Source organism: Colletes gigas, unplaced genomic scaffold (assembly GCF_013123115.1).
Source record: "Colletes gigas isolate AHSC1104 unplaced genomic scaffold, ASM1312311v1 Colletes_gigas_Sc00016, whole genome shotgun sequence".
In the NCBI taxonomy this organism is placed as follows: Eukaryota; Metazoa; Arthropoda; class Insecta; order Hymenoptera; family Colletidae; genus Colletes; species Colletes gigas.
In genome coordinates, this window is record NW_025106645.1 from 5,985,133 (window position 1) to 6,001,648 (window position 16,516).

A 16,516-nucleotide genomic window follows, 5' to 3' on the forward strand; every position below is an offset into this window, starting at 1 on the left:
AAAACCCTGGGATACCGGCCACGATCGACGCTGGGATCTATCGAAGGGTACGCAGGACCAGCCCAGCAATCGTGCCGGACGGTGGATCGCGAAGGCTCGACAGATCTGCGCAGAAACGCGGGCAAGAATGCGGAGGATCGATCAGTCGGCTCTGGAAAGGTAGCCGTGGACGACTTCGGAAGAATTCGAGTGATCCAAACGGATGGATTAACGCGAGTGACGAGGTATTGAGAGCATCCGCGATCGAGGTAGCCGTGTTATGACGGCCGGAAGTCGCGCGGAGAGCGATCGTCGTCGGTAACAGTGAGTTCCTGTCGGCGTAGTACCCTTCCCGGAGGACGTAAACGAAGCAAAATGGCGTGGGTTCCGGCGAACTGTCGTCGGACGTGCGAAACCCGATGCGCGGATCCGTCGATCGGAGCGTGAAACCTGTGCGTACGAGACTCTGAGCGATATCTGTGCGTCGATTTTTTTGGTTATGTGAAATCAACGATTCTCCGAAATCTAGCGCGAAACTTCCGGGGATGAGCGAGTGTTGATCGAATTATTCCGTACTTTGAACGATCGAGGAGACTGGGTTTTTTTGGTTTTTGAGTGGAAAGTGGAAGCTCGAATCGTAAAAATTTCGTTCTCGACGCTCGGACGAGGTGTCGTCGAGTGCACGAAGATAGAAACAACGACTTGTCCGCGGCTCGTACACTGTGATTCGAGAAAAGGAGGTGTAGCCTTCGAGGTTCGAACTTTCGTCAAGTTATTTCGAGAAAGTAAGTACGACCGGCGGTCGTACTTGGCGCGAAGGCCTCAAAATTGCTCGAAAATCGTCGAAAGAGGTGCGCAGGGCTGGAAGAGCGATGGAAATCGGGGGTGCGGCGATGCAGAGGTTGGGCACTGCCGGGGGGCCCGGGCCCCTCAGCCTTCAGGGCCCTCCAAGGTCAGTGAAAATCTCACCCGTTAACATACAGCACGAGCCTGGTGACCTCACTTCCCAAAGTACGTATACCACCCATGTATTCCAACTTTTTATTAACCGATCGCGGATCTTTCGTCTCGAAACTGACATAATCGTTACTGACGAATCACCTTTCGCCGGGGAAATAACGAATAAATTAAAAAATGCTTAACGAACGTGATTTATCACGCAAACGTTTCGACACGACGCGACGGTTGGATCCCCCTTGAAATTGTGTTCTCGTTTGTTCAAGAAAAGCTCCATTACAAAGCAAGATGTAACACAAATATTAATTTAACCGAATTGTATTGTAATAATTGGAAACATTAATTACAAAGTTGAAAGTATTGAAAACTTCGTAATCTTTTATTTAAATATTTGTTTCTTTGAAATTATATCGAAGAAGAAACGTCGAGTCGAAAAGTTTGAGTGTTAAGTAAATTCTGTTCGTTAGGGCTACTTTCTTTATTTCCTAAATATTGTATTCGTTGTTTCGACCACGTGCATGTCCTGAACTGTCGAGTCAAATTATACATCAAGTTCGAATTTTGAAAATTTAATATCTTAAATCGAAGTGAAACATACGCGCGATTTTATTCTAAATTTAAAAACTTTTAGTAGAACATAGTTGCTTGGTCGTTGATAGAAATAAAAGGATTTTATTAATAAGAGAATTTTCATATGTGGTTGAAACGTCGAATGATGTATTGAAAATTTGAAAACCATTAAGTGAAAACAGAAAATGTTTGGTCAGAATCCCTAACAGAAGCTTCGAGTAATTATCAACAAAACAATATACGATACGATAGATTTCTTTCTTTCGTTTAACTCGTCGATTAAACGAGTGTTTTTAAAAGTTTTTCTGGCCAACGTGCTGTAGAACCTCGATAACTGCAAGAAATCGTGACCGACGTTCGTTGCAATAAGCGAGGTAGCTAATCCAACGACTACTAGCCATTCACAGTCTATCCCCACTACTGTCTCGTGTCTACTTGTTGCTTAGCGACGATCCCCTCCACTTATCGACACCCTAATAGATCGTATTAAATTGTAATGTAGATAAGTTTTAATACGTATGTATTTGCAATAATTAAATTCGTTCGAAAATCCAACAATTTTCCATTGCATTTCGCGTTTGAAACGTAGAACCGTGAATTTGCACAGCGTACGTACTCTAGATTATTCGTAAAATCCGTAAGAACGTATCCTCGAATCCAATAAATTATTTTTTGTCAAACATTAAAGCCATTACGAGACATGATAGTCGCGCGAAATCGTAGAAAATGGCAGCCGTGGCAGATCTGCGTCAGTGAATATTTTATGGACGGGGAAACGTTGGAAGCGCAATAATCGGATCGAACGATGGCTGGCTCGCGTTCGTGCCAAAATTTGCGGAAAATGTTCTAATTGATGGATTCGCGTTAATCCAATATCGTGATATTATACATCGATAAACGAGTCATCGTAAAACGACAATGGACTTCGATAAAACGTTTTGTTCCAAAATCGCGTCATTGCCGATCGCTTCCCATAAATTCTCTCAAACTTTTCCACGTCGTTTTTAATATTCATATTTCGAAACTTTTTTAGTCTTGTAATAACGATAAACAATCCGAAATAATATTATTTGTAACGATCCATCAGCAACGTCTATACACTAACCATAATATATAATTAACAAAATAAGTGTATCGACTATTTTTTGTTTATATGTTATATTTAATGAATGAATTTAAAAGGAACGATTTGCAACAACCTACACATTTTTTGAATAATATATTATTATTTATGATATATATTATTATTACAGAATAAAAGCACGTTTCAAATCCTTTTTTCATCACACATTAGTGAAATATACCATAGAAACAATTTTCTATTAATTTTCTAACATGACGGCATAACATTCACATTTAACCTAAAACAATAATAGCTTTTCTCATTTATTCCATCTTATAAACTTATATTTGTATGCATTCTAACTTCCTTGAACGTACAACGTAATTTACAAATTTTGTTTCTTGTGATTTTCAAACATAGAAAAAAATGATTATGTTTGTCATTACAATTTCATTTAACATGTAAGAACCTGTATAAACGTAACCACGTGTACGTCGCCATAACCTACAGATAGACGTGTTACAAATAAAAGGACTCAACTCCATAAAATAAAAAATTGATGGTGTTAAAAAGAAATGACATTGAAACATTTTTGTTATACAAAGACCAAAAATAGTTTTATTCGTGTTGAGACGATATTTAAATTGCAATAACATAGTTTACATTTCCATTTCCTATTATCCTGTTTTTCCAACACATTTTCTGTTACCCGAAGAAAATTGTTTTCTAGAAAATTCTGAATAACAAAACAAAGATGCCCATTTGTTATTCGTTAAATAAAAATTTCAATTATGGGATATTTTGCAAGAATCAAGCAAACATTGACAGTTCGATCGAATAAATTGCTGGAAATTGCCCTCGTTAATTATTTATTGTTCGAAGAAAATTGTGCAAAATTGTAAATTATGCGTTCGATGAAATTAGGAGTGGAATAATAGTGATTTAGACTAGATAGAAAGTTTTTAAATACGCATTGCTTGGTATGACTGAATTGAATATGTATTTTGTGGACACAAGTGCTCACGATGATAATTATTCGTATAAAAAGAAAATTAATAAATGGATCCAAAGGTTACTTTTCTTTCCGATTTTTAAGATAAGGGGACACCCAACAGTGATCAGCGAAGATATAATGATAATTGATCTCGAATGAGTATCGAACGATGTTCGACGCAACGTAATCGCAACAAATTTCCGCCGACGGCTGTCGCGTCGTGTTTCACTCGATCTAACTGCGAACCAATAAACACGAATACAGGTTTCTTCGAACTTTATGTCCACTGTTACCGCAAAAGGATAGCTATTTCGCGGCTATAATATGTGTATTTTGAACACTTCCCCGTGGAAACCGAATTTCGTCCAGTAATCAAGGAGAAACAGTCAATTTTTAAAAAATTCTATTAAAACATAGTTTTCTTGCTTAAAAGAATATTTATTCTCATAGTATTTTCACTATGGGACGATTCAGACGAAAATACAATACGTATTTTGTAATTTCTAAATTAAAATTTTGTTTTAAACATATAACATATCATATCGAAGAAATTAAAACCTTTATCAATATATTTATAATTTATTTCTATTCTATGCATTTATTTAATTTGCAATTGAAAATCTTATTTTAAATATAAAAATTGCAATGTTAAAATAATTAAAATCCTCGTTGATAAATTTATGATCCTTTCGATATTTTCGTGTTCTTTAAATTTTATTTTGAATATAAAAATTTTAATGTTGAGAGAATTACAAATTTTGTCGATATATGTATGATTCTTTCCTTTTTTATGTGTTCTTAAAAATTTTGTTTTAAATATAAAAATTTTAATTGGAAGAGAATTTAAATCTTACTGATAAATTTACGTTTCATTTCATTTTCATGTGTTATATAAAGTCAGGAATGTGAGATACGCATAACGAATAATGTCTTGGAACGCGACTCGTTCGTGAGCCGAAAGTTACCCCGCTGAAACACTGGCAGTGGTACGATTTAATAGATTTAGAAGCACTTTCTGCGACGTCTTTTACAACGAATATGAAATATGAGTTCTGGGTAAGTGCGTGCCAACATCGAAATTTTGATTTTATCAAGACACTTGTGCAAAATTCATATTTCACTTGAAACAAACGACCAACGATATCCGATTTTCCCAATGGCAGTTACTAACATCATTTATGATCTATAACAGAAAATTCATAATTTCTAATTTCCCTATCCTCTTAACTAAACACATCTCAGACTTAAGAAATGTTCAACTCATAATTTGTAGTACTGTAAAATAAATAAATTAAAAAAAACTATCGCGTCCCTATCTAACATAAAAACATCACCACTTTAAAATTAATTTTCAAGCCATTACGTATGCATTATTATTTAAAAAATATCCACAAACCGTATCTGACCAAAGATTAGGTAAACACACTTATAGTTAATGGTAATCGTTAAAACTCGTAAACTGTTTTCTATTTTTAGATTGTTTTAAAATCGAGATCGATTGGTAGCATATATTCGGTGCAACGAATATTGTAATGAATGCAATTGTGATATTATGCGCGCAGAACTATTCGAATGTCGGCGATCGAATGCTTAGATATTCGAATCGTTGGAATATTTGCGGTATATTCGAGTGGCCCCCTAGGCTCCCGGGGTGAAACATTTTGAAAGAACAACCACTGAAAGTAATTCATTGACAGAAGTCAAGCCCCCATACGTGCTTTCTCGAATCAGATAATTCGCCAACACGATCTCCCGTGGCTATAGAATATTCAGTAGCGTACAACGATACGACGATAACTGTCTATCGTTGTACATTACCCGCTGTTACGGCGGCTAGTTTAACACGTATTTTCCATGTTTCGCGAACGATCGTGGATCCCGTACATCGATCGTAATTACATTGTCCGAACACCAATATCCGTGCGTCTATCTTGTGTAATTATTGCGCCGCGACATCGTTTATGAATAAGGCAACGATGCAAATCCGGCTGCAATTTATTCGAAACGCTCGCGCCACAATTCTGCCGCGATGGATAAACAAAAATCAGCCGACGTGTTCCGATCAATTTTATTCTAATCCGGTTCCATGACCTCGCTGAGAAAATTTAACTCGAATCTATGCTAGTAGCGTGTAACATAAATAAGTCTTTTATAGTTCATCAAATTTTCATACCTTTTTTCTCAATTTTTATTCCAAGGGGGTTGAAAACTGAGAATAAAAATTCCTTTTTTAATCGACGAAAAATTTAGCTCGAATTTGTGCTCGCAACGTGTATAATAAATGGTTGCTTTTTATAGTCCACGAAATTTTCGTATCTTTTATCAATTTTTATTCCGAGGGGCCAGAAAGGGTTGAAAACTGAGAGTAAAAATTCTTTTTTTAATCGACGAAGTTATATTAGTATTCGAATTATTCATATTTTTAACATCGACGCGACTAAAATTAGTTTCGAATTGTAATGAATTCGATCTAATAATACTAATCTCTCGGAAATTTTTAGTATTATTATATAATCTACTTATTTATTTGACTAAAATAGTTTCTTATACTTTGTTTTCGAAAGGAAGGTATAAAGATAAACATTGAGTCTTCTTCGAGCTCCTCAATATCATTAGTAATGGCACATTCAATAAAATTTGCAATTTTTTATTACCTATCTTGTTACGTTATTAAATCGAATTCATTATTCCATAATAAACACTTTAAATGATTGTAATAAGAATTAAATATTTCAAATGAATTCGTTGTTGAATAATGAACTGTCAGAAATTATTATTAATAGTGTCGCTGCATGTTTGAGTGTCATAATAGGCTGATTGTCTAATTGCATAAGGACGAAGTATTTAAAGACGAAGGCCGCTTTTTAAACTTAACCTCAAATTATACCAAAACTATCTTCTGGATGATCAGAAGTGGAAATGCACTTTTCTGTCTACGTTCTTAAACAACATAAATAACACAATACAGTAATGCCATGTATCGTTTTACTTATCTAATTCTAATATAAGTCAATTTATGTCAATTAACGAGTTGATGGATGATATCGAAAATTACTTTGTTTCCTTGACAATAATTATTATTATTGCAAAACTTACTAGATTATCGAATTTCAAACATAAATTGCGAATATCGATGAGACGATTTATATAATTGCGTGAAAACAAAGTACGATCGAAGACAAGTTTCGAGAGCTAGCCTCAAATTGCGCGCCAAATATGGGGGGGCCAAACATTGTGCGTTTTCGACGAACCCTGTCTGAAATTCTAACATTAATCGACTCGTGACTACAAATATACAGGAAATAATTATCATTACATATTACAAAACTTATGTAGTTTATCGAATTTCAAGCATAAATTGCGAATATCGGTGAGACGATTTATATAATTGCGTGAAAACAAAGTACGATCGAAGACAAGTTTCGAGACCTAGCCTCAAATTGCGCGCCAAATATGGGGGGCCAAACATGGTGCGTTTTCGACGAACCCTGTCTGAAATTCTAACATTAATCGACTCGTGACTATAAATATACAGGAAATAATTATCATTATTACAAAACTTATGTATTTTATCGAATTTCAAACATAAATTGCGAATATCGATGAGACGATTTATATAATTGCGTGAAAACAAAGTACGATCGAAGACAAGTTTTGAGACCTAGCCTCAAATTGTGCCCCAAATATGGGGGACCAAAAATGGCGCGTCTTGAACGAATCCTGCCCGACATGACGTATCCGTTCTAATATTAATCGACTCGTGGCTATAAATGTACGAGGAAATAATTTCTCTTCCGAAATATGGAATAAAGTTCGCGGGTATAGAGGGTCGAGAAAGTATTCGTGAAATGAGGAAATGCAGAGTTTGGGAACGGGTCGCGTTGAATAATCGAGGCCCTGGGCTGAATTATTCCCATTGCTCGGCTAAAATCGAGCGAGACAGAGACGAAGAAAACGAGGATCGGGTCGATCCGTCGGTCGCGTTTGATTTCGAAAAACTATTTAGAGCGGCACCGAAGACCGCGGTCTTAGTTCGAATTCCACGAATTCGTTTCATTTGTTTCTACTTAACTGCCGAATAGCCGGCCGACGAATCGGTCCATGGGTGCAATCAAAAATAAACTCAAGTGAAATCCGGCTCGCCACATCGAACGATTCTAATACCGACGATTTTCGAAATGGTGAGAAATGGTTGGTCCACGGTGGCCTGCAAAACTCTCTGTACGCTTTGAAAGAAGCCAAGATAAATGTCAAATCACACAGAATCAACGTTAGGGTTGGATTTCAGAGATTACGATAATGATCGTGGCCCTCCCTGTTCAACAGTTACGAATCTTTAAAAAATAATTTATCATTCATTTTTATTACGTTACATGAACGTGTTTGAATATGTGCGTAAACAAATAATTAATGTGAACTTGACTATCGAGGCTACTAGAATGATGCAAATATTAATAAATAAATTTTTAACAAATTTTAAATGGGAGTTATAAAATAGATACCTATAAGTAGCAGATGTCTATATAATTATACTTAGCTAATTATACCTAGCTAACATCTAATGTACATTTCAAGTTGGGTACCTTAGCAAGATATAAATTGGGTGATTAGCTTCTTCTGTCAAGTGACAGTAGACGTCACTAGCAACGAAGAAGTTTATGTCTTTGGTGTCCTTCTGACAAATAATATCACTCAAATTCGTCTATTTTGTCAAAGTACTGCCAATCGCCAGTAAACAAATGTTTTCATGACGTAAATAGCAACGAAAGGGTTCAGGTGTTTGGCACCTTATTGGAAGCTAAAGTTCCTTGCGTAGTTCCAATATTTTTCCAAGCGTCTGCAAACACTGATGACAATGAATTATCCTGACGGATAAAGTCACGTGTGTAATTCACCTAATTCGCCAAGTGCTTCTGGACAGCAAGAACAATGAAAGGGGTTAGGTGTTTACAGTGCAATTCTCTCATTTTGTTAAGATTTTATCAACGACTTTGGATACCAATAGTACTGAATGAAGGTTACTTGCTAACAGATGAACCCAGTTGTATAATTTGCTCGTTTGTCATGATTTTGTCGATGAACAGTGTCTGGTACCTTCTGGTCAGCTAAAGTCACTCGAGTAGTTCAATTATTTCATCAATATTCCTTTATTTTCTCTGCCCTATCAACAACGATAGAGTTCAAGTCTTTGGTGCCTTATAAACTGATAAATTTGCTTATTTAACTCATTTGTTTCGACTAATCTGCCTCAGCTCTCTGACCAGTAGGTTGTCTGACACAATCAGAATGAAGCATTGATGAACAAAACGTATGAATCCTTTTAACAATAAATGAAACTAGGTCTTTGATAGTTTCTCGACAGAATCACTCGTGTCCTCCACTTACTTTGTCAAGATTTCATCAATCGTCTGAGGGTCCTAACAACTATGATAGAGTTCAAGTCTTTGGTGCTTTATAAACTGATAAATTTGCTTATTTAACTCATTTGTTTCGACTAATCTGCCTCAGCTCTCTGACCAGTAGGTTGTCTGACACAATCAGAATGAAGCATTGATGAACAAAACGTATGAATCCTTTTAACAATAAATGAAACTAGGTCTTTGATAGTTTCTCGACAGAATCACTCGTGTCCTCCACTTACTTTGTCAAGATTTCATCAATCGTCTGAGGTTCCTAACAACTATGATAGAGTTCAAGTCTTTGGTGCTTTATAAACTGATAAATTTGCTTATTTAACTCATTTGTTTCGACTAATCTGCCTCAGCTCTCTGACCAGTAGGTTGTCTGACACAATCAGAATGAAGCATTATTGAACAAAACGTATGAATCCTTCTAACAATAAATGAAACTAGGTCTTTGGTAGTTTCTCGATAGAATCACTCGTGTCCCCCACTTACTTTGTCAAGATTTCATCAATCGTCTGAGGGTCCTAACAACTATGATAGAGTTCAAGTCTTTGGTGCTTTATAAACTGATAAATTTGCTTATTTAACTCATTTGTTTCGACTAATCTGCCTCAGCTCTCTGACCAGTCGGTTGTCTGACACAATCAGAATGAAGCATTATTGAACAAAACGTATGAATCCTTCTAACAATAAATGAAACTAGGTCTTTGGTAGTTTCTCGATAGAATCACTCGTGTCCCCCACTTACTTTGTCAAGATTTCATCAATCGTCTGAGGGTCCTAACAACTATGATAGAGTTCAAGTCTTTGGTGCTTTATAAACTGATAAATTTGCTTATTTAACTCATTTGTTTCGACTAATCTGCCTCAGCTCTCTGACCAGTCGGTTGTCTGACACAATCAGAATGAAGCATTATTGAACAAAACGTATGAATCCTTCTAACAATAAATAAAAACTCATCAATCGTTTGAGGGTCCTATCAACAACGATAGAGTACGAGCCTTTGGTACCTCATAAACTGACAAATTTGCTTATTTAACTCATTTATTTCAACTAAACTGTCTCAGCTCTCTGACCAGTAGGTTGTCTGATACAATCAGAATGAAGCATTATTGAACAAAACGTATGAATCCTTCTAACAATAAATAAAAACTCATCAATCGTTTGAGGCTTTTATCAACAACGAGTACCAGTCTTTGGTACCTCATAAACTAATAAATTTGCTTAATTTAACTGGCTTTTTCGACTAATCTGTCCAGTAGTATGTCCAACACAATCGAAACGAGTCATTTTGGTGAACGAAACGCGAGAATCTGAATGGTGGAGATCGCGAATCCTCGAAGGGAGTAATGTTTTTCAGCAATTGCGACCGAACAAAATGCAGCTTCGCGTCGATTTTAATTAACGGCTCATACATTTGCATGATCAGAGCCTGAAAGTTGCGCGGTATCAGCATTCCGTTCGCCGAAAACAACCACGGCATTAATGACGGTATTCCTCGTCTCTTCGTCGTTCACCGACGCGTACAATTTTGCCTGGCGTCGGCTTTAAATATTCAAATATCCGCCTATCGTTCCGACTCCCTTTCTTGGTTCCATCGAGTGTAACGCGAGCTTCGATAAAAGAAGAATGGTAGAGTAAAGGTGTATTATTATAGCCTGCCACAGTTATGTGAAATTGAACGAAGCGGAAGCGTACGCGCGCGATAGCAACTAATGTCAGCGGCGTATGATTCTGGCTTAAAAGGTATTCTATTATGAATCGTTTGATACGAACGGTACTCTATTACAGTGTCTATTACGCGTCAGTCCTCCGGGACTCTCCGAGTGCAATAATTAAAAAATTCAGTTCACCGCAGGAACGAGTTCGCTCGTGAACGTTAAAATGAGGATGCAGCTTTTCACCCTTTGCGATGCATCTTCGAAACTGTGCAGAATTTTGCGAAATATGCGAAATAATATTTTGTTAAGTAGCTTTCAGGGGATATAACAAGACTCTGTTTAACTCTCTACGATAAATTTTATCGGACGTACAGCGCTTCAAAGTTGAACTGTCAAAGTGCAAGTAGTCAGCGCCTCGTTTTCACATATTGTCGCGTAAATTTTTTCTCAAGCCCCGGATCGGGAAAATGTATATAACGTTTTTTAAAGTAGACTGTGTAACGAGAAGAATGAGACCTCGTGGAGTTGTATACGATCGAAAGGACGGAAGATATTTAATTGCCAAATCAGAAACGCTTGAAGTGACAGGTTTTGGTTGAGAACCGCTGGAAAGTCATTTCTAAGTTTCGAAGTCGACTTGGCGCTGACAAACGTTCGAAGAAATATTTATTGACAATATATTGCTCTTTATTTGATTCTATTCATTGATAACGCGATGTTTAAATAATTAGAGACACCGATACAGTATCAACAACAACATACAAACAATGGTATTTTCTATTTGAACTTCTTTTTATGGACTTATAAATTCTTCATATTAATTAAATGCATTTAATGTTTTTCTTTTATTCAAATGTGCGCAAATTTTTCCATTAAATGTTTTCATAGTTGCAAAACTACGTCAAAGCAAATAAGTTTGAAATAATTGTACTTCGAAACTTTATATTAAATAATTACAGATAATTCGAAGGATTGCAATTTCGAAAAGTAATGAAAAATTACGTGTAATTATGATACGTAATCGTGAGTTGGACTATATTTGTACTAACTTCAAGTACGTCGGTATTTCAGACACACTAGCATCAATAAACAACGCGTCTATATTACGATAAAATTAAAATAGAGTCACGCGGAGGTGAGGTATAATGCAATAGTATTTATTATTATTCTCGCGGTAAAAATAAGTCGTAAAACTACAGAAGATACTTTTTAGACTTTACAGCATAGCTTGGGCAATAATATAAATTCTAATTTTTTAAATGCATTTCCAAATACTCGTATAAAAGTAAATAAATGTGAAACGATTCGTTATTTATTTATTTTGAGAACGAAACTGTTTCGTGCGAAATATCTTGTTTCCCGTGGGAACAAAGCTGCCATTTTGTAGTTTAACGAAACAGAAGCGTATCTCTTCGGGTATTATTCCAAAAAAATCAAATTTTAATAATAAGCGTTGAGAATATGTTAATACTTCTTGCAGTTTATGTTCGTTACATGTTTTCGAAGGTCTTGCATTTTTACCATAATTTATAAACCTATATTTATACTCACACCAGTGGTACTATTAGTTACAAGTACTTAGTAGCACCTTTCTCTTTGCTTGTTGCAATTAATTCTCGTGATAAAGGCAATGTGCCAAAACATACTATAAACCTGTTCTAATAAATCACCTCGAGTCTCTGTTATCGTTATACAGGTTTCGTTTTCTTTTTTTCCGGACGATATTCCGTTTCTTATCAATGGTTCTACGGAATGATTGAAAAGGAAGGATTCGAGTTTTTCGGGGCGCACGCTATTCATTAAACCGATTAGAAACTGTTCGATCGATGTAGGTCGAAAAATGAAACCTGACAAAGTTAGAACCTACGCTGAAGATCGATAATATGGCGGGTTTCTGATTGTCGCGGTTCCCGCCATTTTCTGCAATTCCATTTCTCGTGTCCGCGTTACGGAATTCCGGACTCTTAAAAAAATATTAAAATTCCAATCGCTTCGTGTATTTCACATTTTTACTTCGTTACAACAGTTTCGGTAGAATTTATTAGGAGACAACAATAATATACATGAAACTAAATTGGGAAAAATAAAAAATCTCTCTACTTTTTTTCTCGATTATTGCAGAAAAGTTTGTTTGCTTTTTTTCTTTTTGAAAACAATGAAATTTTTCAGATTTTTGCAATTGGATGGTATATTATTTATTTTTTTTTACAGTGACTCTCAAAATAAATTGCTTCTGTCTACTATTATCGATCGCTTATTACGCAAATAAATTCTGTTACCAGGAAAATAATAAAGTTATTTTTCTAGCCTTTCCAGGCGTTTCTATGTTTTCTTCGTTTCTCTTTCGGTGAAAGGTGAAAAAAATATTTATTTTTTTGTTGGTTCAATGGCTCGATATAGCAGAATTTATGGCAGGAGTATGTGGAATGTCTCGTTCGGTGAAACGAGACGAAGGCATTGATTAACATTAAAAGCAAAGGGCTCCCAGCGAGACACTGATAGATGTCTACGTGCGCCGATAGAAAAAGGAGCTGGGTCTAATTCAATTGCAGGCCGCCGTTCCGCAAACACTCATGATAATTCAATCAAGCTCACCCCATCGAGTTATACCCATTCCTCCCTCCGTAGCGACCCCCGTTCGACCAAGAATCCCGTAGGAGCACTACAGAGGGTGGAGAAACGGCTTATAATCTCCGTACGAGAACATCTGCACTCTAATCGGCTGATGATTTCCACCTAAACCTTCGTCCGTCTTTTTCTAGCCACCCCAAGTGTCCCCTGTACACACACACCGCCCTTCGTCGGTAAATCATGGGGCTGTCTATGAAAATTTTCACCCAACGTTCGTCATTTCGAAGCCCACGTTTCAATTATTTCGATATCTTAACCCCTATATGCTTCGCGTTAAGAAATTACAAGCTTTCGTATACTTTCGAACGTCGGTGGAACCTCCCAAGGCGCAGTTCACATTGAAAACTCAATGAATTTTTTAATTTTACATCTAATACTGCTTCGTTTTCATTTGATAGACACATTTATTTGGTAACATATTTTTCTCAAAATTCAAAATTCAAAGTTCGAAAAATCACTGATTTAAGTAAGGAGATTAGGCAGTCAGATTGAGCCATTTTGTAAGGACTTATTAAAAGAAATCGGTTAGATACAAATAATTTCTCTTTTACACGATGTTTTGGAAGCTTAATGTATATACGAATACAAATTTTTTATTGTAAGAAGATACATATCGATAAATAGGCTGCAAATTCAACAATTTCTGTCTCGCTGAATAATGTTTTTGGGGCAATTTTCCGGACTAAATTGTTAAAATTTTCGTTTGCATTCTGTGTACAGCCACCAATACTTTTCAGAAACGGATAAAATTACTTTGAAAACATCATCGAGAAGTGCTGGTTTGTGTTTATAACCGACGAAATTATTTTGGGCCTTTGCTTTGCCTCCTTCTTGACTAATTCCGACATCTTCGACTTCTGCACTCGACATTTTCATCTCCCAAAACCTTACTTTTCACCAGAACGCCATGAAACTTTTATTTCATTTCTGAATAACATTAATTTCGAAATCAAAATTAAAAAGAAATCGATTTTCTGACTGTCTGGTCTCCTTAAGCCCAACAAATGGTTATGGGCCCAGGGACTAAGTATATTTACATAAAGTTTTCTTTCGTTGAAGAAGTAACAGTTGTCTATAGTGTTGAGTGATTATGGTAACCACATGTTCATAAAAATTAAGATGTTTAATTTGTTCCTTTAACGAGGAACAACTATGATACTTGGAAGCTGCGTGTACAGGCACTTCTTACAAAAAATGATGGCTGGGTATACGTAAACGAGACACTTCTAAAATCAGCACCAAAAAAATTTTTTAAAAATCGTTCTTCCGACTTCCTGGTCCCCTGAACACGAAGACGTTAACGTCTCAAAAACAGCTTTTAAATTCGATCTGGAAAATTTTTGGAACTCGATTCTTCCAACGTCGCGAGAATCGAGAAATCCAGATGTGGAAAAAAACGACATTCACCGATATTTGTGATGCGTAATCAGTCGGCACACATCGTTATCAGCGATCGAAAACATCCTTCGAGTATTACTAATGCCGAAAAATAAAATCAATGCTTTTCATACATCAAAGGCGGGCCGCTACGTTGGAAAAGAGTGTTTCCCGTATCAGTGGGGCCGATAACATCGACGTTATCGGTCGAACGAATTTACTAACTGTCCGATAACTGACAAGAATCTCGACAATCGTCATCAAGTCTGACCCTACGTCGCGATTCTGTTTTTTCCTGCGTGTCGGGCGTCGATAAAAAAATCTCGACTCTCGATGACTTCGTTTGTTTACCGCGAGTTTTGAGGTTAAGTTGCCACGGCAGCCATTTTAATTCTGCAATTCGCAACGATATTTGGTAATTGATGGTAACAGTTTAACTATGGTTACCAACGAAGCATTTTAAATCTAGAAAAATTTTTATTACACCGGGAATTACCTATAAAACATTTTTTACTTTCGAAGAGAAACTTTTTATTGGGAAAATTTCTCTGTATTCCTTTAAAAAGCGTGTCACTAGTTTTGTACGCATTGCATCTTATAACATATGCAATTAATTAAATTTTTACACATATTATGCAACTGTATTATATCAAAGGGTGCACAAACCCCTAAACAAATAAATAAATAAATAAAAATTGTAAAGTATTCTCGTTCTCGATGCTTGTCTGGTGATTTTGAACAGCAATAAATCTAGTTTTCTTTATTAAAAATTGTAAACAACTCCACGTGAAAATAATTTCTATCGTGTGCATCGAGCTTGAAGAAAATTAAGTCGACGTTCGATGTAAAAATGACTTTTAACGTGGACATAATATTCTATCTTAAGTAGAATATAATACTCTATCATAATTCTAAAACTAACAGAACTTCGTTATCGTAATGGAACCAGAAGTACTCAAACTCTTATCGATAATTTTTCTAATCGACCGGATCAGTTTCAATTATTCCCGATTTACTTGAACGGCTCGAAAATCACTCTTTTATTGCCTGAAAGTAAGATAACGACTGCTTCGAGTCTGTTTCGTACGATTACTATTATCTAATAAAGTAGTCATAAATAAATGGATCGAAAAAGAGAATATGTAATACTTGATGTTGTACAGCAGACGATTTTAGTGTCGTCGAACAACTCATTAATTTCAATATTTTGGTTCCATTTGTAGAATTACGAAAAAAATATGTTCAATAGTAAGAGCATTCGAATTAAACGATTATGGGCGACTGGAAAAGTTACATAAATTATGTACGATGTTATTTTGAGAGCTATTATATTGAATGAAATGTCGTATTTTATTAAATATACAGTACTTTCTCGTTTCTGTTATTTGATTAATTTCCACGAATCTGATATTTATTTTATTTTCTTGACACGAGACTCGTTAATTGCATCGAGCTGTGCATTCTCGTTCATTATTTGTTTTAATGGCCTTTATTATTGGGAAATATGATGTAAATAATTAAAGAGTGCAATCCGGGAACTGTTGCCACATTCATCATATTCACACAACCTTGCACCGTTCGAGTACCATTTTAATTCGATCGTTGGATCTCTTTAAGTATATCAACGCGTATGCGTGCGTATCGTTAATTATTCTGAAATGGAAATTGTGGAAATAATCACTGCAATTCCGAATAAATGTTTACTATTAACTCGTATACTTATCCGATATGGTTACATCGTCGCTAATTTTTTTTCATTTCTCACTAAATATGACTATTAGTAATCGAATAAAAATTTCATATATCGTTATTGATACAAAAAAAAATACAATACAATTTTCAGTACGTATTTTGAGTAAAAATGAAATTATATGGGAA

At 35.8% G+C, this 16,516-nt stretch overlaps 1 protein-coding gene across 1 annotated transcript in view; it reads left to right on the forward strand.

Moving 5' to 3' along the window:
- Positions 1 to 579: 579 nt before the first annotated feature.
- Positions 580 to 16,516, forward strand: part of LOC122400115 (insulin gene enhancer protein ISL-1) — a 47,960-nt gene continuing 32,023 nt past the window's right edge. The window contains exon 1 of the mRNA XM_043401364.1: positions 580 to 990. Coding sequence (XP_043257299.1) covers positions 852 to 990 — 139 coding nt within the window. The 5' untranslated portion in view covers positions 580 to 851. The remainder of the gene's footprint in view (positions 991 to 16,516) is intronic.